The sequence below is a fragment of the Condylura cristata genome, unplaced genomic scaffold (assembly GCF_000260355.1).
Source record: "Condylura cristata isolate star-nosed mole 26May11 unplaced genomic scaffold, ConCri1.0 scaffold00007, whole genome shotgun sequence".
Taxonomy (NCBI): domain Eukaryota; kingdom Metazoa; phylum Chordata; class Mammalia; order Eulipotyphla; family Talpidae; genus Condylura; species Condylura cristata.
In genome coordinates this window covers 32,823,424-32,847,080 of record NW_004567108.1, presented here as the reverse complement: position 1 = coordinate 32,847,080, position 23,657 = coordinate 32,823,424, and the positions used below count along the sequence as shown (strand labels likewise).

Genomic DNA, 23,657 nt, shown 5'->3' with positions numbered 1-23,657 from the left:
GGTGCCATGCTTTCATCAATTTAAAATTTTAGTAGAGTTAAAAGGAATATTTTAGGGAAGTAAAATACATTACTTCCCTAAAATATTCAAGTAGCATCTTTTTTGTAGCTTTGAGTGTTGGTTTGCAAGGGAAATTTAAAGCATAAACTTTGGATTCAGGAAGTGAGATAAAATGAAAAACACTTTGAGGGTTTGGAAAACAAAAGCCCTGACCTCAAATCCTTGTTCTTGTATGTATTAACTCAGATCTTTGCCAAGTTTCTTAACCAGTTTTATTTTCTTTTCTTTATCCATAAAGATGGCAGAATTTTTCCTAGTTGGTTACTGTTGTTCTTGAAGAAACTACCTTATTCATGGTACTTTACTCAGCACTAAGTGGATATGTGATAAATGACAATTGATACTATTGTCTTAGGCTGGGAGCACTGAATGTTAGACTGCTGGTAAAGTTGTTAGAACAATACCTAGCACAAAGCAATAATAAATATTAATATTTTCATCCCAGCAACTGAAGAATAGAAACACAGTTGTAATCCAAGTGCACCAAAACATACAAACCAATTACATGGCTTGTACTGAGAGCACTCTTTTTTTCAGAAGATATGTGTTGGATAACATATTGACAACACTGACAGATTGTATCCTGCTTGTATAAAGGGAAAAGTGATACATCACTGAATTAGCATTATTCTTAATTCCTCCGCTGCTGTCACCATTAAAGTCACCATGACTTTATTCATTCAATAAACCTAATCTTGTTAAATACCTAGTATTCTAGGTACTGAAGATGAAAACAGTTCCATAATTATGGTTGACATAATCAATAGCTAATTTTTATTTCCTCTCCCACCCACTCGTAGCCCATCATCATGAACCACTGAAATTAAAGTTACTCCTATGCTTTGTCTTGATTCTATTCTAACTTTGCTCAGAGTCAGAAAGAAAGCTTAAGGATGCTCTGTTGTCAATGATAATGGCTCCCTGGGCCATTTCTTGGTGATCTACTATTAGTATGAAAATAGTTGACTATATTTAAAAATTGTTATCTTTTATCCTTTGGCCTCAGGTAGCCTAAGGTAGTTCAGTGCCTGTGTACAAAACTGAGGGGCCTACAAAGATGCTTCAGGTAAAACCCCTTTTCCAAGGAGCATGTAGTTCAGTGAGAGAGATGTCACAACATTAGTTGTCCTCACTGGCGGGCTGATTCACAAGTGTGTGAGAGGAAGACGATAAAGCTCATTCTTAATTCACAAGTATCGTGATACAGTTCTTACTACTTTTCCAGATGGCTTTTGTTGTCCAAATTGGCCAACTTGACTAGTACCTACAATACAAAAGGAATATGCATAAATTGGAAAAACAGGAATTTCAAATGACCATATGTCAGATGTGTGATATTAAAAAAATAGGCTCTCCTGCTATTCTTACAGTTCGGTTTGGCTTGACAAGTGAAAGATGTTTAAAGCCCTGCAAATATATGCTATTTCAAATTAAGGCACAGGAATCTCTTGCAGTGGATTTATGATTCTGAGATAGGATGATGTTACATGGATATTGCCACTCACTAGCTATGGAGTTCACCTTTACAATCCTAAATAATTGTTGCCTTGGGCTTCTCCTATTTGGATGGTGGTTTGCCATAAGGAGATTTGGCAAAATATTTTTAAATAGAAAGTCAATAGAAAAATGTTAACATAGTGTATTGATAATGAAATGGTGACCAAGATAATGATACAGGCTGGCATAGAGAGGACTTGAAGTCTCTGAACCAATATACATGAAGAAATTGGTCACTGAATATATAACACAACTTGCCAGGATGAGGAAATAGGAATCTGAACTCAGAGAGATGGGCTAAGATGTTCATGTTGTAACCGTGTTGCTATATAGCTTTTCAGTCTATGGGCTCCTGTCGCAGTAATACATAGACTCGGATATATTCTGATGGTGGTTTCAGACCACTGCAATAAAGCAATTATTGCCATAAGCAAGTCACAGGAATGTTTTTGTTTTCCCAGTGAATATAATAATTATGTTTATATGATACTATTTTCTGTTATGTTGTAATTAGTTTGAAATATTGTGAGAATTACTAAAACGTGGCACGGAGACAAAGTGAACTATTGGAAAACAGCACTGCAGACTCGCTCAATGCAGGGTTGCCACAGCTCTGTAGAAAAACAAGCACAAAAATACTACAAAGCACAATCAAACAAGGTTTACCTGTATTTGTGTCATCAGTGGGCCGTGATATGGGCTCATCCTCTACAAAGACTGAAAATGTTATTGGTTATAAAATCACTTTGGGACAAAAATGTAAATTTTTATCACTTGCTGACTCAGTTTGCTAAAACTCCTTGGATTTCTATTATAGAACCAGACAGGCATAATGCAAGCATCAGTAGACCAGCTTCAGTTTTAATCTGTGGTCTTCAGTAAATCTGTACATATCATTTGACTGCATCTGTAGCCATGCAGTGAAGCCACAGCCGGGGGTGCAGTAGGAAAGCAGAGCGCTTCACAGCAATCTGAAGTCCCTTGTACCTCCTTGCCATGATGTTATTTGTGAGTTTCATTGATGAATGTCCTAAAATAAGTGCCCTTTTGGGGTTCTTCAGGTTTTGTTTTGACTACAACGCGTGTGTTTTCTTTTCTAAGGATTTAACAACACTGAGAGAACATGTGACAAAGAGTTTATTATACGGAGAACAGCCACCAACAGAGTGCTGAACGTCCTCCGTCACTGGGTCTCCAAGCATGCACAGGTAACTCATTGGCCTCGTGGATGCCTTTCAAGAATTTTTTTAAATATAAACGCTTGAGCCTTTTTTTTTTTTTAAGTTTACTCAACATCATAAAATTTTATTTACCTACACCCATAAATACTCATAAAAGTATATATAATAGATTTCAGATATATAAATTAGAAAGTCTTACTTACTGTACATAAGTATTTACTTAAGAAAGTACAATAAGAACATGGCAAATCATTAGTACAATTCAAACACAAAATTTCTTCACCGATTAATGAATTTTGATATATCATGCACCCTACTACAAGCATCAATAAGTTATTTTTTCTTTTAAAGATTTATTTTTGATGATGTAAAAATAAACTTTTGTAATAATAAAAAAAATTACATTTTGTAAATAGTCTGCTGCAGTGCAGGTGTGAAATGTAAGACAAATCCTGTCCATTCCATGTGCCTACAAAGACAACCCATTGCACATGCATGCACGCTAAGCACACATACCCATGAGACACCATAAGGTGATTGCAGAGGGCTATATGAAGCTAACAAGCCATATAGTAAAAAGTCAGAACAGAAAAATATTAGTGAAAGATAACTAGTAGGGAACAATATTTGAATAAGCTGGAACTTAAAGCATGAAAGCTGACTAGGATTGGGATATGCAGAAAAGAGAATAGAAGGACATCCTCTAGAAGTATAAGAATAGACTTAAGTCATTTGGAGGCTTGCCCAGGCAATTTTTTGGGAAATAGACAACTGTCAGCAAAATTGTTTCTACTCTTGATTAGAGTGTAACAAATACCCAGAACAATAAGGAGATGTCAAAGGGCCATTCACACTGGCTAAAGGGCTTCATCCAATAAATAACATGAAATTGGGAGTATGGGAACAATCTATTAAAGACAAAGATAAAATATGTCAATGCTCTGAACAATGGAATTACTCTGGGAAGAAGAAAAAAAAAAAGCTAGCAGGTAGGAGACCAGTTAAGGGATCATACAGAAATCTCATTACAATGTAAAGATAGCCCATACTCTGGTTTCTCTTAGATCATATAAATCTTTCGCCTTTTACAATGTAAATATAGCCCAAAACAAATATAGCCCAAAAACTTGTGCAAACAAAGCATTGTAGGAGAAACACTGCAAGTATTTAACTGAAAAATTGCAGCAAAGCATCCAAATTTTCCAAGTTATGAACCTTGAAAGACCATGAAAAAAGAAACACCACTAAAAGAAATAAAGTTATTGAGGAGAGGAGTCAAGGTGGAATCAGTATCAGGACAGGAATGATATAAGGGTTAAGAGGCATTACATCTGAATCTTAATGGGGCAAGTATATAAATGGGATATAGAACAGACATTTAAGAATTATCAACTTTAAAAATATAGACATATTCTATGTGAAAATAAGTATGGTGGTATATTTAAAAAAATATATTTATTTTTGCATTTAGAACTGAGGTACAAGCCAGTGGTATCTCTCACCAGAGACAGAGTGGGGAGCAGAACAGGCAGATCAATGAAGTACACTGCTGAGGGGAGCAGCAGACAGGTCAGGAGAGTTCTGCCAGCCATGTGGGTCACCTTCAAGCTGTGGCCAGCTTGCAGTGCTGTATCCAAACCTGTTGCACCACCCAGGGAAGGCCCTCAAGAATTTTTTTTAAATCAACTTTTTTGTTGTTAATTGTATTTCAAATGATGTTTATTGAGACAAATTAGGTTATATACTATCTTTGGAGATTATAGGTTTATACCTTTACAAATGTGTATTTTTACATGGTGGAGAAAAGTCAACTTTTTAAGTCATTACACATATAAATCACCTCCTGATTCTTTGGTATTAGAGCTTGAAGCCTTGAAATTGGAGCATAAAAAGGGAAAAAATAGTAGTGCATGTATGCAAATCAAAGTAAACACATAGGTATTGCCAACATGCACTGTTTCAAATCTACAAATGACATAATACAGGGGGTGAATCAGGATCCTCCCCTTTCCTCATCTTCCAAGGCAGCAGCACCCACCTTCAGCCACAGCATCCATAATAGAACTGTGCTACCCACGAGCACCTTTTCCAGGATCCTGCCTGTAAGTGCCATGTCACCAGTTCTAGGAGTGTCCCCTAGCGGTGAGCAGCTGGTGGCCCTGGAGGTGACCAGCACTCTGTTCTCAGACATTCTGGTAACTGGTCAAGGAGTATTTTCTCTGCTTCACTAGATATTTACCTTTGAAAATTCTGCTTTTTTATTTTAAATTGTGTCTCAGATAGGATACCTGTATGTTATCTGTGTGTTTTCAGTGTAAGTTTGCAGAATTTTTACCCATTTCACAATATAAAGAAGGCCCTGTTGCCTCATTGCTTTGAAGCATGAGTGTGTTCTTCTCACCTACTACAGGTAATAGGCAGGTTACTGGACTTGTGCCTGGCTAGCACCTTGTAGGGAGAGTTTTAGAGAGACACAAGGGGGCTCCTGCGTGGCCAGATCAGATGTGAAATATGAAATGTGAGTTAGCTAATGAGTAGAGAGAAAGGCAAGGTTATTTGGGTTTCACTTCATTACATCCTCAGAAGTCAGCATGGACTTCCACAATGCTTTTGGTAAATACAGTCTATCAGATAGACTCACATGCACCAGGCCCTTGAAATCCCTGTAAGAACAAAATTCACTAATTGGAAATGGTGGAATTTGGGTTGGACCACTAGTAAGCTCAAAAGAAATCTTAAATATTAATTTTAATGGAACAGTAAATATAGCACATTAAATACAGGACATAAACTTTTTATCTTACACATCTTAAATAAAAATGGATCTTATATGACTCAGGTTCTGAGAAATATCCTTAATGTATTAGAAATGTCTAGTCCCTCTTCTTTATGTGCTCAGTGAACTGCTTGTAAATCTATTGCCCTTTGAAAATAAAACATGATAATGAGATTTCTCCCATATTTGACCTTCCATTCCATTCCTCTCATATTTTGACTTGGGGCTTTGACTTCTAATTTCTGGGACCCAGCGTGGCTTTGGAGAATAACTTTGAGAGACCATGCTAAGCGGATGCTTCTCCATTCCCTCCTCCCTACCTCTCTCCCCCATCAGTTTGGTCTGTGTAAATTCATGCCCAGATTCATGTAGTCATACTATGAGCCAGAGACCTGGGTTACCTGCCCCAGTTTCCCTCACTCTTCCAAGTCTTCCCTTCAAAGCTCTCTAGCCTTTCATCTCTGTTTGCCCCACTTTCCTTTTTTCAGTATATAGTGTCCTCTTTTTCTAATGATTTCAAACAAGACTCCCTCACAACTCATTTATGAATCTTATAGTAGCTAGAAAAGTACCACAAAGCAACGTACAATATGCTGGATTATTTTATTTTTGGTAAAGAGAATTCATAGATGGGAAGAGATTGGCACCCTGGAGTCTTTCCTTGTGATAGAATAGACCTAGATATCTGCTTACAGACAGACAGTAAACCTGGCAATAATAGGTTGAACAGTACTGAACTTCCAGAATAGAAAATAGATGTATGTGAAAATAGGGTCTCTTTATTAGGACTATATTTTGGCAGCCTTTTATTTGAATCCCTAAAACACCCTGTTAGATTTTGTCCAAATAGTCCAGCCACTTTGCACTTGCTACTTCAGATGTGCTCAGACTTGGGAGAGCAGTTTCTCAGTGCCAGTTAAAGTGGCCGCTCTGGGAATCCCCACTCGTTAGACCTCCACTGGACTGGGAGCATATGTGGGTGGTCCAGAGTGCTCTGGTATTCAGTCTTTTCTCCTGACAACTATTGTGTTAAACTTAGACCCTGATGTGCCAAAGGAAGTTCTTACCACTCACTCATTTATCTTTTTTTTTTAAGATTTACCTATTTATGCATACAGAACTGGGACACAGGCCAGAGGTGCAGGGGTGGCTAGAGGCTTCACCAGAGACAGAGCGGGGAGCAGAACAGGCAGATCAATGCAGTACACTGCTGAGGGGAGCAGCGGGCAGGTCAGGAGAGGTCTGCCACGCCATGTGGTCACCTCTGGGGCAGGCAGGGATTGAACTCATGCGGAAGTGACTTTAGCTTCTTAGTGCTGTGCTTTAACCCGCTGCGCCACCAGGGAGGGCTCACTTCCTTGTATTTTTGAGGAGATCATGGTCAGCTTCAGCTGTCCTGGAGTAACCTCATCCTTGTACATCCTGTCCCCTTCCTCACCCTCCATCTGGGTAAGAGCTCAGCCCACTGGACATTTCTGCAATGCTTCTGCGTATTGGCAATTATTAGGTCATTTTTTTTCTGGCTTGAGTGTTTGGGTTTCCTTTCTTTTTGTTGCCATCCTTTTTGACTAAGACTTAGGGCTCCATGATGGGCAATGTGAACAAGTCCAGGCATGCTTGTGGTGATGGGCTGGGATATAGGAACGGAGTTGGTTTCAATTATGGTACTGGAGACCATGTTGTGTGCCTGCCCCTTCCTCTCACTGATGGCGTGTGGCTTGGGACTCTTTTTTTTTTAATTTATTTATTTATGCATACAGAATTGGGGTACAGGCCAGTTGGGGTAAGAGGATTCACTAGAGACAGAGTGAGGAGCAAAACAAGCAGTTGTACTGAAATGCACTACTGAGGGTAGTAATGAGTGAGAAAGGAGAGGTCTGCCACACCATGTGGGTCACCTCCCAGCCGGGGATCAAACTCACACTGAAGCTCCAGCTTGCAGTGCTGCGTCCTCGCCCATTGTGCCACCAGGGAGGGCCCCAGGTTGGGACTCTTAACTGCAGAGGTGTGACTGTTACCTGGACTCAATGGTCTCTACTCAGTCTGACTACTGTGGTGCCTAAAAAAAGAATAACGACTTATCTTGGGGCCTTTGTCCAAGTTTACCTAAAGGTTTTACTCTCTTGGCATATGGCATTAATAAAAATATTAAAATTCAGAATTAAAAGCAAACTCGTTCCCTATAGTCTTTGTCATTTTCTTATTACTCTGTATTAGTGAGCTACCTATATAAAAGCCAATGGAAAAACAGAATCTGTAAAAATTACCAGTTTTTCCCCCTGAGAAATACTGAAATACTATTTGTCCCCAGTGGTACTTCTTTCTCTTTTTAAAAATATTTTCTATTAGATCATGCTTAGTGAAATAAGCCAGAGAGAAAAGGAAAAATACCGGATGGTTTCACTCATAGCAGGAGTATAACGGACCAGGTGAGAAAATAACAATAATGAACAGCCATATACCAGAGACATTTTGTGGGGGTGGAGTGGGGAATGGGATCAAAAATGGGGCACTGGACTATGGTGATGGCACACAGGTAATCTGGTGATGGGAAGCCCACAGGGATTACAACTGAGATGGAAAAATGCACAAAATGATGCAAAATAAACTATCATATTATTTTTTTTAATATTTTTTATTGAGTTAATATTATTTACATCATTTTTTGCATTATGTGAGTGTAGGCACCCCCTTTCAGATGTTACCCACCACCACAGACCTTAGTGCTCCCGCGCTCCCTTCTCACCCCTCTCTGTCCCTCCCATTTCCCTCCCCCTCCTGCCCTACCTCTGCTTGCTTGAATTCCATACTCAGCTCACAAGTCGTAGCTTTTTGGTTTGACTTGCTTTCACCCTTTGTTTTGAGAACTGTGACTTAAACTAATTCATTCTCTTCTGAAACTTAAACGTAGAAACATGAGAACTCTCTATTTTCAAGGTTATGGGGCAGTATTTAAAATTCTTACAAGCCCAGCTGTTCAGGTCTAGAAGCTGAGTTTTCACCAGTCATTCAAATGTAGCCGTTTGTTAGAAAATGATTGAACAAATTATTTCCTGCGTGGTTTTTTCCTTCTCACCAAGTTGGTGTCATTCATTGCCATTTGCCTCTTGCCAGCTATTTTTGTTCTAACGTCTCTTCCACATTTTACATCATGCCTTCTCCCAATAGCCTCCCACTTCACATCTGCTAAACTAATTTCCCAAACCACCAGTTTTAGAAGAATTAAATGCTTATTACCACTTGTCTCGAAGTCCTGTACCCTCCCAGGGATTTTTGTCCATTCACTCATTTTAAGAACCCACCAGGATTACTTTCACTTATCCAATATGAGATTTAATTATATCTGGTGTTACTAACCTTTTCCTGGTGCATAAGTAACTACGTGATCGATACATATAGATTCTCTTCCTCTTTGAATTTTCTAGAACCTTACTAATAATAAGTCTTAAATTATTGTGTTCATTATGTTGAGCACATATGGCTGTGGTAGGGTTCTTCTTAATGCCTTTTTTCTGTTGTTCAATTGGGTTGTTCTTTTTGTAGTACAAACAAAAATTCCTTTAAAGTATTAAAGCAATACTTTCCCAATGATGGGGAATGCTGGAAAACACCGTCTTTCACTTTTGTAATGTGAGAAACCCTGATTCAGAGTCTTGGTGCCCAGAAGAGGCACAGAGGCAGCAGGTCAGGGTGGTGGTGGGTAGACAAGGCCAAGCAGGTGCTCTGCGTGGCCTCCCATGTGAGTTTATTTAGCCAGCATGGTTTCCTGTGGGATCTGGCCTCAGTATTGAAGTTTCCAGCAAAGGTCCCCTCCCTCAAAAGAGCTGGAAGCCACACTGGTTTAGATGTTTGCGGTCTGATGTTCATTAAAATGACAACTCCAGACCTGTCCAGGTTGACTTGCATAGATCTTGGAAAGGTAACTCAAATTTTTGCTTCAGTTTCCCTAGACAAAATGGCCCATACCTAACCTAACTCTACATTACAACTTTAACTTCTTCATCTTCTGTAATCAAAGAAAAAAGAAAACAGTAGCATGCTTTTCCTTTTCTTGAATATTATTAAGGAAAACCACAGACTCTTATTTTTGAAACTGGCATATCCTGAGTCTCTTATTTATGAGCTCTTTGTTTAGATTTTAAAATTACTGATGTACTTTTACTCCACTTCTGCAGTGTTCCCACTTTCATTTTAAAAGCAATGACCACTTATATATACACACAATGGAATATTACTCAACAATCAAAAAGATAAACACATGCCTTTTGCAGCAACATGGAGGAGCTGAAAGGGATCATGCTTATTAGTAAAATAAGCCAGAAAGAAAAAGAAAAATACTAGATGGTTTCACAGTTTCACTCATAGCAGGAGTATAAAGGACCAGGGGAGAAAATAATAATAATGATGAACAACTATATACCAGAGACATTTTAAGGGGTTGGAGTGGGAAATGGGATCAAAAAAGGGGGGGAGGGGGAAAGTGCACTGGACTATGGTGATGGCACACGGGTGATTTGGTGATGGGAAGCCCACGGGGATTACAACTGAGATGGAAAAAGGTACAAAATAATGTAAAAATAAACATATTATTAAAAAAAATCACTATTAGGCATACACTGTACTTATTACAGTTAAAAAGTTACTCTCATTGTTCTCTTCACCCTCAAACTGTGTTTACTGAAGCAGATTTTCCCCATGTCCTAGAGTTCCCTTGGCCAGACATGGTGTATTACTAGTCATTACCCTGCACTTCTGGAAGAATGAATGTAATTTCTGAAATGCTTAAACCGTTAATAGGGATTACATTAAAGTGTTGGAGACTGATTTATCTCCTCATATATTATTTTTTGGTTGTTTGATCTAGTCTTATTAATACAAACTGGTCTATTTGGCCTTGAAACCCAAGTCTCAAGATCTTTCTCGGTCAGTTGTCAGTATTGATGGGAAACCGTTCCAGATTCAGCACAGTCACAAGTTATCATTTTGTGAGTCCTATTTGATGTCCTGGGCACCAGCATTTATTCTCTGGTCGCCAATCCCTCTGGAGTACTTGTGTAGCATTTAAAAACTCAGGCTTCAGCCATTGGGTTCAAGGGCTCCCACTGCCACTCACTACTTTGTGGCTTTTCTAATTACCTTTGGAAAAGATAATTAAATTCTCTGTACCTTGATACCTCACATATAAAATGGGCATAGTAATAAGTAATAATTATAACTAGGTTGCTACTGATAATGACTAGATAATAAAGAGATTAAAATAAACAATTATATAATAAAATGATTTAAAACATCACCTACCATGTGGCAAACTTTTAGCAGGTCTTATTTAATGATAATTAGCTCAGGAGTTCTTCATTCACCTAGGGAAAACATTAAATCTTGGTCAAGTATCTTTATTTTACAACATTAAATCCTCTCCAGGAGGATTTCACTGGTTGGTGATTTTTTTTTTCTTTTTTTTTTTTTGTTCATCAGCATTTGCTATGTGTTACTTTCTGTTCTAGCCACACAACTTGCACTCTCTCCTCCTGGCAGGTGGTTCCCAGACCCACATCTCCAGGTCCATCCCATCTCCTCTGACTCATGTGGGCACTTAGGTCTCCCCACCCCCACCAAGCCTCTTTCCCTGCATTTCTTTGGTTTATGTTTCCTTTCTCTGCTCATCCACCCAGGCTTGGGTTCACTGCCCTGCCTCTCCCCCAGAGCCTTAGAAGTTGAGGTTCTCAATAATTGTTAAAAGAATAAGACCTATGCTCACCTTTTAGAGACTGAAATGTCAAAGTCTCTAGATTCTCTGTGAAAGCAGGCTGATGCCTTTTTTCTAATCTGTCTCCTCACCCCTGCTTCATGAATTGGGAAATAAAAACTAAATTAAATAAACTGCTTCTGTGATAATTCAGTGAATGTCTCAGGTACTCTTGGGTGCCCCAGTTGAAAAACTCAAGTTCTCTGACCTGGAGCATGAAACTTTATTTAATAACCTCCAGCACGCACTTCTGGTTGGGGCGCAGGCAGGCCAGGTCCAACCGGAAACAGATGCTGGCTCCCTAGGAGCAGAACGACTCCGGAGCGCCATCTCGTGGGTGTCTGCTTGTTGCCATGCTGTCTGTGACAGGAGAGATTCTGCCACCACCTAGCACTCTCTTTTTTCCGTTTCAGGGTCTGGGGAAATTAGATTCTAGATACTAATAAAATCACTGTCTGGCAGACTTATTTTGTATTTAAACAGGACAAATATATTTTAACTGTTTCAGATTTCTTTTCATTGAATTGTGACTGTTTTTAATAGAAAATTTTCAATGGCCAGTTCTGCATTTTTGCATGCATTGCTAAAAAAAATAAAGTTTTACATTAAGTAATAAAGAAAAGGATTCAGGTTTTTTTTTTTAGTCAGATTTTGAGGCGTTGATTTCTGCATGAGAAAAGTTTTCATGAACAGTGAGGGTAAAGTATGAGCTACTCCAAGTACAATCAGTGGACCGGCAGCATTACCAGGAACAGTGGAAAAGCAGAATCTCAATCCCACCCCAGACTGGCTGCATCATTCTCTGCAGTGATTCCTGGGTACATGATAGACTGATGTAAAGGTGTAAAGAACGCTCACTGGAGCCAGATGGAACACCTGTGCACTGGTTCCCATGGCCTCTTGAACCATCTCATCTCAGCCCATATAATCACAACTCTTTAGCTGGCTGGTGTGGGAAAAGAGAAGCAGAAGTCTGCAGAGGAAGAACTGAGATCCTGTATAGGAAGTCACTTAGAGCATTGTAAAACCCAGGCAAGTGTAAAAGAAAAATGATTTTGGATTTAAACAGCTACCCATGAGCAAATCTGCTTTAGGTTTAACTTCATTTTCAGCAGAATGAACATTCATCATTACCATTCATCACACATCTAATAGTGTCTGTGTAGTTTCACCAAGTATTTCCAAGGATGGTCTTCCCAGAACTCAGTATAATAAAATTACATTTTGTTTTCCTTAACAAGACCTTTCAAACAACTTGTTTTCCTGAGGTCTCAGAAGCATCCCCCCTGTTGAGCCCAGTATGGAGCACAGTAGGTGCTCAATGATGCTTGCTGATTAAACTACTAATTAGTCCTCTTCTAGGTCCAAACACTGGCCTGGCGTCCTTCACACTAATCCTAATGATAATCAGATTATTTGCATCAGTAGAGACTCAACATAGCTACAGGAGGACCAGGTCGGCTCACTAATAAATATCAACGACTCATTAAAGAAACAGTCTCCTGGTGGCTGACAAACATTTGTCAGTACAGTAATATGCAGGTGAGGTTGGTCCTGTTTCCAGATATCACTCCCTTTACCTTAACATGAATAGAGGTAGGATAAAGAGAAAAAAACTGTACTGAGGTATTACTCTCTTTTTGCATATATTTAAAAAAGAAAAATTAGCCAAGAAGTTGTTGGGTGGTAGGAAGGTAAAATTTTAGGAAAACATCATCTGAAGCCCTACAATTGATAAGATGTATTATCATAGTTGCTGCGGGTCCCACTGGGTCCCAAAGAAGTGGTATTGACTGTCAGAGAGTGAAGTACTGAGAAAATTTATTACGCACTTCTCCTCCAAACTGAGGCACAAAAATACTTAGTCAAATTAGGTTAGACCTTCCATAGTCTATAATTTATGAAATTATGAACATTTTAGCTTCTAAGTGTAGTGATATGCTGTTTTCTTTTTATAGAATTCATTGCAATTAGCAATGTTCTCTCTAATCATTAAAAAAAATCAGAATGTCAATGCTTCAGAATTACTTTTCTTAAAGTTAAAATGTAGTTTAAGTAACGTTATACATGTGGGAAAATAAACACTCCTGCCGGAACATACAAAGTATTAATATTAGAATAAAGTCCTGCAGAACTTTGACACATGCATTTCATCTTTGAATACCTAACAATCCCAGGATAATTTTATGAAAGCATTTAATAAAAGAGTGCAAGAGTTACTGCTTTCCCTTTTGATTCTTTTTTTACTTTGAGTGTTTTCAAATCGAGAAGATAGAAAATGGTATACACGTGAGTCACTAATAGTTAATATGTTTATCGTGTTTGTTTTCTCCTCTCCCTCAGAAGAACAAGGACTTAAGTCAGTAAGATGGTCACTCTAGAATTCAGGACACTCCAACTTGGTTCAATGCTTGCAGCTAGTACATAGTCTTAACTCCTTTACTCCCTTGCATTTAATAGTTGGAGTGCCACTAAAAGGAATAGTTTCTCTTTTACCCTCTTTATGATATACCTATTCATGTATTTATTTGTAAACATCAGTAGACACTTACAGGTTCCTTTAATTCAGTCGGTTATTACACACGGCCAGTGTCCATTTTGATGCTGATCAAACTTTGCTCAGTGGATGCTCCTCAACTCCCCTGTTTGTTTGGCTTGGCCCTATCAGTTTGTAAGCATTGTTTATTCTCTAACTTTTAGCATGTCTATCTGCAAGTTCTTCCTTCAAGTCGCTACTCAAATGACAGATTTTATTCTTGCAAAAATCTTTTTTTGCTCTGTTTTTACATCTGCAACTGACCTCAGTCATGGTCCTGAGGAAAACAAGATAATTAGATTGCCCCCAACAATACAGTTAGCTATGACAGGGGCTTGCTAGAGGTACTAAGGTGAAGCACCTTTCCCCACTGGGTCAACTAAGAAATACTCCTGAAAGAATACATATCACCTACTTCACCTGCAAGATGAGTAGAAATAAATTTGGGCATAACAGGGCACTGTTCTATGCTAAGGAAGCACATATCTCTTTGAGGAAGTCTCATTTCCCAAGGAGCCTGTTGGAAATACAGGCCCCATTCCAACAACCAGCCCTATCCCAAGCAAATGAAATCAAGATCTCTGGGCTGGGTGGGGAAAACATCTATGTTCAATGAGGAATGCTGTTATATGTCATGGAGCTAAACCCTTCAAAACTAAATTTTTTTAAAATTTATTTTATTTTATAGGATTTTGAGCTCAACAATGAACTAAAGATGAATGTCCTAAATTTACTAGAGGAAGTTTTGCGAGACCCAGACCTTCTTCCCCAAGAAAGGAAAGCCACAGCGAATATCCTGAGGTAAAGGCAACTGTAGGTGCCTATGAATGAAATTGTTGATCTGTGCCGTGTTCATAGAAAATAAGGCTCCAAACCAGGGGATACATCTTAGACTCCTGCGGGCAGCAAGGATTCTGTCTTAAATGGTAAGGTGATACTCATGATCTATTTCCTGGAGTATGGAAGAATCTGCTGGTCTAGGAAAACTCGGATTGATGACATACCATGTGTGGAATGCAATTGCTTCTGTTCTTATGGAAAGACTAATGTGTATGGTTTATTGTAGAACCAGAATTTAAAGGAAGAAGTCCTGATCCACCACCCCCATAAGTTCTAATTGTCAGACACTCATGTTTATTTGCAGCTAGTATTTCTGTGAGAATCTTGTGCCAAACTCATTCTAGGCACTAATCTGGGTTGATTAACCCCTCAAAAATATTGAAGTCCTAATTCTCAGGACCGGTGAATGAGACCTGATGTGGAATTAAGGCCATTCTTAATGTAATTGGTTAAGATGAGGTCATTGTCTCAGTGAAGGAAGAAAAGCAAGAGATTTATTGACATATAGGAATGAGGACAGGAGTGCTTTCTGAGCAGAGAGGGGTCTCAAGTGGGTAGCCACTGAGGGGGCAAGGAGCAGGTGCTTATGTGAGTACAGTGGTCATGGAATGGGTTTTTGGCCACTGGTGTCTTGGCATTGTGTATTTAGCTGATTGGCTGGGGCCCACTGAGTTTCCTAAGTAACTGAGGCTCACTGAGTCCCCCAGGTTGCCTGGCCTGCTTTCTCAAAATCAGCTTTGGTCCAAAGCTTTTGCACTGTGTTATCGTGTTGGTGTTTGGAACATTCAATTTCTATTGGGTTGGGGGCACCTTGATTCTAACCGATTGTTCCTTATTCAGATTGATAAAAGGACTTGAGGCACTTGGGAAAGGGAGGGGGGTAGTTACTCTGGTTCCAACCACTTGTTTCCTATTTAGATAGATAAATGGGCTTAGGATACCTGGGCTTCACGTTGCCCCTGATTCTAGCTAACTTTCTGTACCCATTTCCTAACTTCCTCATTCACTTGAGTAGTGTAGGCCCTCAATCTAACATAACTGGTCTCCTTAAGAAGTGTAAGAAGCCGAATACCTATAAGAAGTTGGCTCTTGTACTAAAACACAGAATTTTAAAAACTAAATTTGACTAAATAGCAACAAGGGAAATTAAGGTGTTCAAACTGGGGAAGACTATTAGGATTGAGCAATATGAGGTTCTCAAGTTGTCTTTCTCCCCTAAAAACACCCATGACAAAAACTATCAATCAATTCTGAGAATTTTGACTTGCTAGAAGGTGAGCTCAGAACTCAGTTGACAGACATGGCCAGTTAAGTGAAGATGGTATTTAAGATGTATCCGTTTTGCCAAAACACTAGTAAATGATGATTTTTCACAGAGCATTATACTATTTATTCAAAGACCATCTCAGGTCTTTATAATTCGATAGGCTTAAATTAAGACGTACTAATTCTCTTTGCTGAATAAATGCCTGGGAAGTAGATATATAAGAACTATATGGACTAGAGATTTCAGAAAATGGTGCAGCCTGAAAATATAACACCAGGCCGAGTCTGATTTTAACTCATGCAGGAATTCATAGATTTAAATCTTGGATCAGCCACTTTTAGCTGTCATGTGTTTTAACTCATCTAAACTGCAGCATTTTTATTTGTAAAATGGGGTAGATAGTAATAATATCTACCTCTTTAGGCTGTTGTGAAGAGCACTTGACATTATATGTAAAAGGTGGCTAACCTTTATGCTCCATACTGTGCCTGAAGCATAAATGACATTCATATCAATGTACAGTTATTGTTGTTATATTATTGTTTTTATTATTACAAAATACTGATGCTAGGTCATGGGAAGTTTTCTGCCATCACAGCGATATGGCCCAAGTGAAAATATGCTAAATCTTAGTCAGTTCAACTTCCTTCATCATGTTGCCTATCAAAAAGACTATAACAATATAATCTTTAAAACCCTTATTGTGACATTAAAACCCACTTCAATATTGTATAAAATGTACATAAAAATTTAAAAATCATTTCAAATGTACACTTTAAGTGAGTGAATGGTTTGATGTAATCATTTCTCAGCCTTTGGTTAAGATCAAGTCTTTGATATGTGAATTACATCACAATAAAGTTATCACCCCAAACAGAAAACACACCATAGTCATATCCCACTTATTGCATTGCACTAAAAAAAGTCAATATAAAACAAAAAAGCAGTTGCACTGATATGTTGCCCCAGTACCCAGCCAGAGATCTATCCCCTTGCAAATTCTCCCCTAAGTGTTCTAGACGTGTCAAACATGATATGCTCTGCTCAGGAACAAGCCCTTTTATTTTTTTGCTTCAGTAGCTGTATTCAAACTCACAATATTCAGGCCACTTATCAATCTATGAACACAATAGTTTGTATAGAATGCTGCCCAACAATCTTCTAAAGTTAGCATTTCCCTACTAAAAAGTAGAGAGAGATGTCACTTCCCCCACCTCTGTGCCACCTAGGCCCCAGGGCAGTCTCATTTAACCCAGAGTTGTGCAAACAGCTCCTTTGGCTCTTGTACTTTGGAATATTAGGGTAAGATCTTTCAGAAGAGGAACATTCAAACATTTGATAGAAGCTAAATTAACTTTTTGGCCATCTTTCCAAGGCTATTGCTCTACCTCATAAAAAAAAGCTCTTTCCCAGACATGGAATCAACTCAAATGCCCAAAAGTAGATGACTAGATTAAAGAGATGTGGTATGTATACACAATGGGATATTATTCAGCAATCAAAAAAGACAATAAACACAGCAACATGCAGCAACATGGATGGAGCTGGAAGGGGTCATGCTTAATGAAACAAGCCAGAAAGAAAAGGAAAAATGCTGGCTGGTTTCACTCATAGCAGGAATATAAAGGACCAGGCTAATAATAATAATAATAATAATGAACAACTATATACTAGAGACATTTTACAGGGGTGGAGTGGGGAATGGGATCAAAAATGGGGGAAGGGGAGTTCACTGGACTATGGTGATGGCACATGGCTAATTTGGTGATGGGAAGCCCATTGGATTACAACTGAGATGGAAAAAGGCACAAAATGATGCAAAAATAAACTATTATATTATTTTTTAAAATAATTAAAAAAAAAGCTCTTTCACACAGGTACACATAGTTGTGTGGCCACTTGTCTGTCTCCAAGAAACCAGATGACAAGTAAATGGCATATATTTGGGAAAGAAGTCACTCTATGCCCTAGGTGTAACCCTTAAGTGTGACTTGATCATCTTTGGAAAAAGAGCTGTATTTGTTCTTACTTTAGCTTAATCTGCGTTTTTTGTCATATGATGACTAGTTCCTTCTGCTCTCAAATGAGATGGCGAATTGTTGAAAAGAAGACTGCCAGTCATATATCTAGAAGGATTCTTCTCCTTGGTAAACTGCCAAAATTATTGGTAAGGGAAGGAGCGAGAAGAAAGGAAATTGACAATTTTTGATGTGTGCTCTATACTGGACCCTGGAAGAGATGCCTTTAAAATACATTCTTAACAAATGTACAGAATAACAGGATGGTAGGCAATGGGATCAAATCTGGGCATTTTCCCCATCTGTAAAATGAAAAGAATAATACTTAATCGAAGGCATTTATCATGGTCCAAGAGAGAGTCTACATCAGATGCTTAGATATCTCTGTTACACAGTGGGCAGACAGTAGCCAGTCTTAGTTGATTATGAGTTTTTGAGACAGGCAGTTTTGTTTTAATCAAATTAAAATACAACAGAACATCTCATTATTATTTCTTTTAAAATTAGCTTCCTCCAGGAGACAGTGTGCTTTGGAGCTGTTTAATACTTTTAATATGTAATTTGCCTTTATTTTGGAAAACTTAAAATTGTTTCGTGGCCCAGATGGCAAGCTGTATTTGCAGTATAATCCTCCTGGGCTCAGAGCTTGTGTTAGGCATGAAGTATCACTCCTACTCTGAAACCAGGACCCACTTCAATATTAATTAACTTAGGTATATATTTACTCATTCATCCGTCACTTACCAAAACAAATATTTATGGCTAGCTGAATAACAACATGTGTGAGGGGCTAGCACACATGTGTCTCAGGGAAGACCATCTGGGAAGCAGGGGGGAAGAGTGTACCTGCTGGCTTCTGTCTGGTATTATTCAAATTCTTGTTCCCTGGGACTTCCCTGTGCTTTTGCTCTCTGTCACTGGGGGAGGAGGAGACACTGCAGCTTCTGTCTCAGCATTTGCAGGAAAGAGCTAAACGGGGTCTAGAGGAGCAGGAATGGCCACGCCAGCTCCCTTGGTTCCCTGACTGACCATGTTGAAGCTACTCAAGTTCACAGGATCCTCTCCGTCATGCTGAGCTCACAGTCACTCTCACACTCACTTTGATGGTAGGCTTTGTTTTGTTGTTATTATTTTTTTTTATAACCCTCTGTGTAATAAGTTGTCTTCTTGCTGTAAGTCAGCATCCTTAATGGCTCTCTTGTGCATTTAACGTATGATTTTCTGCCCCTGTGGCTGCTGCTCTGAAGCCTCCAGCTGGTGGCACAGCCTTGGACCAGACCCTTCAACTTTCCACCCAGGGAAAACCAAACTGCATTTTGTTATTTCATTCCTGGAATGTCTATTTTCTTTACATGGAAGAATTACTTTTTTTTTTTTTTTCAGGGTCCTTTCACAAGATGATCAAGATGACATTCACCTAAAATTAGAGGATATAATTCAACTGGTAAGTTCAGCTACTGTGGTGTCCAGAAAAATTATGTGCAAATTATTGTGTATCTCAAAGGCAGGCAACATGCCTGTATCTGAGTGCTTGACCTTAAGTTCTATGAACAAAGATCTATGAAATGAAACCAACTTGGCTTGGAGGTTAGGAGTCGGGGCATGACGTTAAAGTTGGCTGATATTTGTGAGTTTTCTGCATGTTCTTTCATAGCTAGACTCTGTGACAGACTTTATATGTCAGCAGCTGCTGACCTTGCTCTCTATCCTCTTTTCTTACAGATGGGCTACCCGAAGGCCGAGTGCTTCGAGTCTTTGTCAGCCATGGAGCTGGCTGAGCAGATCACGCTGTTGGACCACATCGTCTTCAGAAGCATTCCCTACGAGTGAGCGCTGCTCTCCCAGCTGCAGGCCCCTCTCAGGCAGGACTAGCTGGCTTAGATTTGTCTTTATTTCTAAGGCAGATGTGTGTACTGAGGTGTGAGTCTTAATCTTAAGATGTTTGGTCCCGCTTGAATGTCTTTGGTTCCAGTTGGTGTTGGAAATATCATTTTGAAATTATGGAGACTTACAAGATGGTTATGTTTATGATTCTCTCTGTCTACCACTGCCACAGAATGTGAGTTTCTTTATGTTCACATATCCTCATGTTACAGAAATCTCAGTACAGCTATCACAGTGTTTCTCAAACTCTTGTGGGCCAAAATCTCTTGGGAAATGTATTAAAATACACATTCTTAGGTACCTGCCTTGGAGATCCTGATTTCAGTAGGTTTGAGACCCAAGAAGCTATATTTTCAGCAAGAATGTAGATAATTCTGAAGTTATTTTATTATTTTTAATAATATTTAATATAATTATCTTATGATTTTATAGTATTTTTTATAATTTTCAAAGCTTCACTTTGAAAAACATTGATGGTAGGTAAAAACCATCAATTCTGCTATAATCCATCACCTGCTTCCAGAAATCAACAAGTAGTACTAAGGTTTGAAGTGTGGACTTATCATACAGACTTCTAATATCCTTGTGTGTAGAGTTAGGGATGGCACTTTAGGCAACTGTTGGCACAGGTCCAATGTGAATCACTAGGTTAAAAGGAAGGAAGAAGCTAAATGACAGATATGAATGTGATCCATGTATGTGTAGAGAAGCGGACTTTCATAGTGATGGCGGGTCCAGCATGGTGGGTGGTCAGAGCTACAGCTATCGTAGAGAGACACAGAGCAGGGCCAGAGCATGCACCACAGATTTTTCTTTCATGCATTTTATCTTCTTTCCTTCCTCTTCACTCAGTGGGCCTTGCCATAAAGATGAAGTGGGGGAAAGCCAGGTGGTGCACTGGCCGCACAGATGAACCCAGTGGCTATTTGAAGACCTGAATTAGGAATCACAGTGGCCATCCCCTCCCCCACTTCCGCAGCTGCCTGCCACCCACCTCCTGACTACCCTCCAGAGTAGAGAAGTCAGGAGGAGCAGGAGTACACTCTCTGCAGGAGAGAGAGGGAAGTGCTGATTTTTATGGCTGCCCAAGGTGTGGGCTCTTTTTGGGATCTTCCTCTCTGTTCTTCTTCCTTATTCCCCTCTGTGTCAGTGTGAAAATCTTCCAGTTACTCTTGGGCACATAAACTTGGTGCCCAACAGCTCTGCAGGTTGGCATTAGCACCACTGACAATCAGGACAAAGAGTTTGGCACAGGGACTTAGTCAACATGTCTGGATTAAGAACATTTCAGAATGATTTCATTTCAAGGTTTTGTTTTTTCAATGATTTTATAATTTCTGTGTGATCTATCTTTATTGTCTGTTGCTTGCTGTGAGCTGAAGATCTGCCATGAGAGAAGTGAACCAGCTTCCCCACATGAATCAGCTCTACAGTGCTAACTTGGAGTTTGTTTATTAAGTGCTTTTTTCTGACTCTGTCAAGAGCAAAGGAAACTCTCTGCTCATGGGATTGTCATGCTCCTGGAGAATATCAGAGCAAAGTGGAGGAAAATAATGCTGTTCTTGATTAACATTTTTGGTCGAGCTGGTGTTTGGGGTCTTCTGTAAAGTTTTAATTATTTTAAAGTTGATCCAGGAATCTTGGTTTCTGAATTAGTACTTAACCTCTTTATTCCTTTTGTGTTGGTCACTGTTTTCCAACTGCAAAGAAACCCTTATAATAACCTTAATAGAGAGACAAAGATCCAAACATTCATAAGACAAATCTGGGTACTGAAAAATTTTTCTTTCTGCCATTGTGTGGTAAAATGCCAGTCAAGCGAAAGTTCATTTGAGATGGTCATTAGTAATAGGTGCGAGACAATGTCAGGCCTATTAGCATTTGTAGCATTTATAATAATCATTTAAAAAATCCTTAATTTGTTTTTTGTTTGGTCTTGAACTTTCAGAGAGTTTCTTGGGCAGGGATGGATGAAAATGGATAAAAACGAAAGAACACCATACATTATGAAAACCAGCCAACATTTCAATGATGTGAGTAACCATAAAATAAAAGCTTGGGCATATTAAGAGGATTATCAGGGTCTTCAAGTCCTCTAAGTTAAGTAACTCTGCCATCCACTTGTAAATAGAACTGATGGAAGGCTAATGACAAGCTTAGGTTGCTAAGACTCACAGCAGTGACTTCCCAGACATTAAACAGTTTGCTTTTGAAGGTGTCCATATCTGGAAAGATTTCACAAATGTATAGCTTGCTTTTGCTATTCTACTCACAATTATCATTACTTCCTTGTCATAGTTTGGTTCTAACAGAATGAGTGGCACATATGTCACTAGCCCCTGGCGGAGCCTGAGACAGTAAGGTTGGATTGAGGCACTTCTTCCTATTACTGAACCTGCAGCCCACACTCCAGTGTTGGAAGAGGCCTCTCTGAGCATCATTACTGAATTGCAGTGGCTGTCTGCAATGCTAATCAGCCCATTCCCCACCACTTTTCTCCAGCAGTAAGATGGAGTTATTTTTATGCCCACCTCCTTCTATATGGCCTGTGGTGGAACCTCAGATGTGGAAATGTCTTGGCCTATACAAAGGGAAGGCTCCCTTTACAATTCCACTACCCTACAGTAAAACAAATAATGATAATGTTAAATAAAATATTATTAGGCACTCCTTAGATCAATTAGTACATCATTCAGAATCTAAATACAAAACAACTGTGGCAATTCCAAAAGCAGTTCTCTGCACTGAGTGAACATTGGCACATGAACATTAGTGTCAGCACTACCTATAGGACAGGGTACATGGCCCACTAAGCCACCCTCTGAGAAGTGGGCCCCTGCTGTGGAAATAGACCTCTGTAGCCTGCACTGGACAATCCTTGCATTATATGGGATATAATGAACAATCACATCAGAAGTTCAATCCCAGATTTGAGCCCCCGTACCTCCATTTGGATGGCCACTTGTATTGTACCCTCAGCAGATTGCAAGTGGAATTTATTATCCACATGTCCAGACCACGCCTGCTCTCCATCTTATTCTCTGTTCTCAGTCTTGATGCTCACTGTGCTCAGATCTAATCTAGATGCCGTTTTTGACTCCTTCTTCTCCCTTACCCACCCCACCCACATACCCTCGCAAGTTGATGAATCCCCAGTATATGTATGCCTTAGCCCCTTCTTTCCCCGCTCTTTTCCCACAGCCTTGATTTGGCCTTTCATCCTTTCTCTCAGGAGTTCCTGACCCCCTCCTTCCATCACTGTCTCCCTGCTTTATAGCCCATTTCTCATGTAGTGTCACAGAAGTAAATTCGTTGAGATATCCATCTAATTGCATTGCATTCTGGGACAAAAATAGCCAGCGGCTTCCCCTCACTCACCTTCAGGGTGCAGCCCCAACTCTTGGGTGGCCTGGCTCACCTGTCATCCTTGTCTTGCACAGCACCGGTTCCTCTCAGGGAATGCTGTGTCCTCCACCACAACCTGCCTCTGCCTCTGTTCTTGGGCAAAAGCTCTTCTTTTTTGATGGAGAGCAGTTGCTAATTTATGCTCATCTTTTTGCACTCAGTGCAGAGAATGCCTGTCTGAGTGCCAGATGCCTCCTCTGAGCTGTCCTCTATCTATGTTGTGTCTGCATTCTCACAGCCTTCCACACAGATGGGGCTGTGTGTGGCCTTTACTTGTTTAGGTCTGCCTCCCTATCACTTGCTGTCCATTAGGCTCAGGGTGCCTTCCAGTCAAGGACACTGTTTGTCTTTCTGTTCCCAGCACCGAAAAGAATACTAGGTGTTCGGCCCTCCCTGGTGGCACAGTGGGTTAAAGCACAGCACTGAGAATCTAAAGCCACTTCCACA

The 23,657-nt window shown here is 39.5% G+C and overlaps 1 protein-coding gene across 2 annotated transcripts in view; it reads left to right on the top strand.

Moving 5' to 3' along the window:
• Positions 1 to 23,657, top strand: part of RASGRF2 (Ras protein-specific guanine nucleotide-releasing factor 2) — a 190,941-nt gene that overhangs the window by 152,252 nt on the left and 15,032 nt on the right. For both annotated transcript variants that reach the window (XM_012721957.1, XM_012721956.1), the window contains exons 18-22: positions 2,659 to 2,765; positions 14,485 to 14,597; positions 19,305 to 19,365; positions 19,644 to 19,747; positions 21,754 to 21,838. In XM_012721957.1, the coding sequence (XP_012577411.1) occupies positions 2,659 to 2,765; positions 14,485 to 14,597; positions 19,305 to 19,365; positions 19,644 to 19,747; positions 21,754 to 21,838 (470 nt within the window). The remainder of the gene's footprint in view (positions 1 to 2,658; positions 2,766 to 14,484; positions 14,598 to 19,304; positions 19,366 to 19,643; positions 19,748 to 21,753; positions 21,839 to 23,657) is intronic.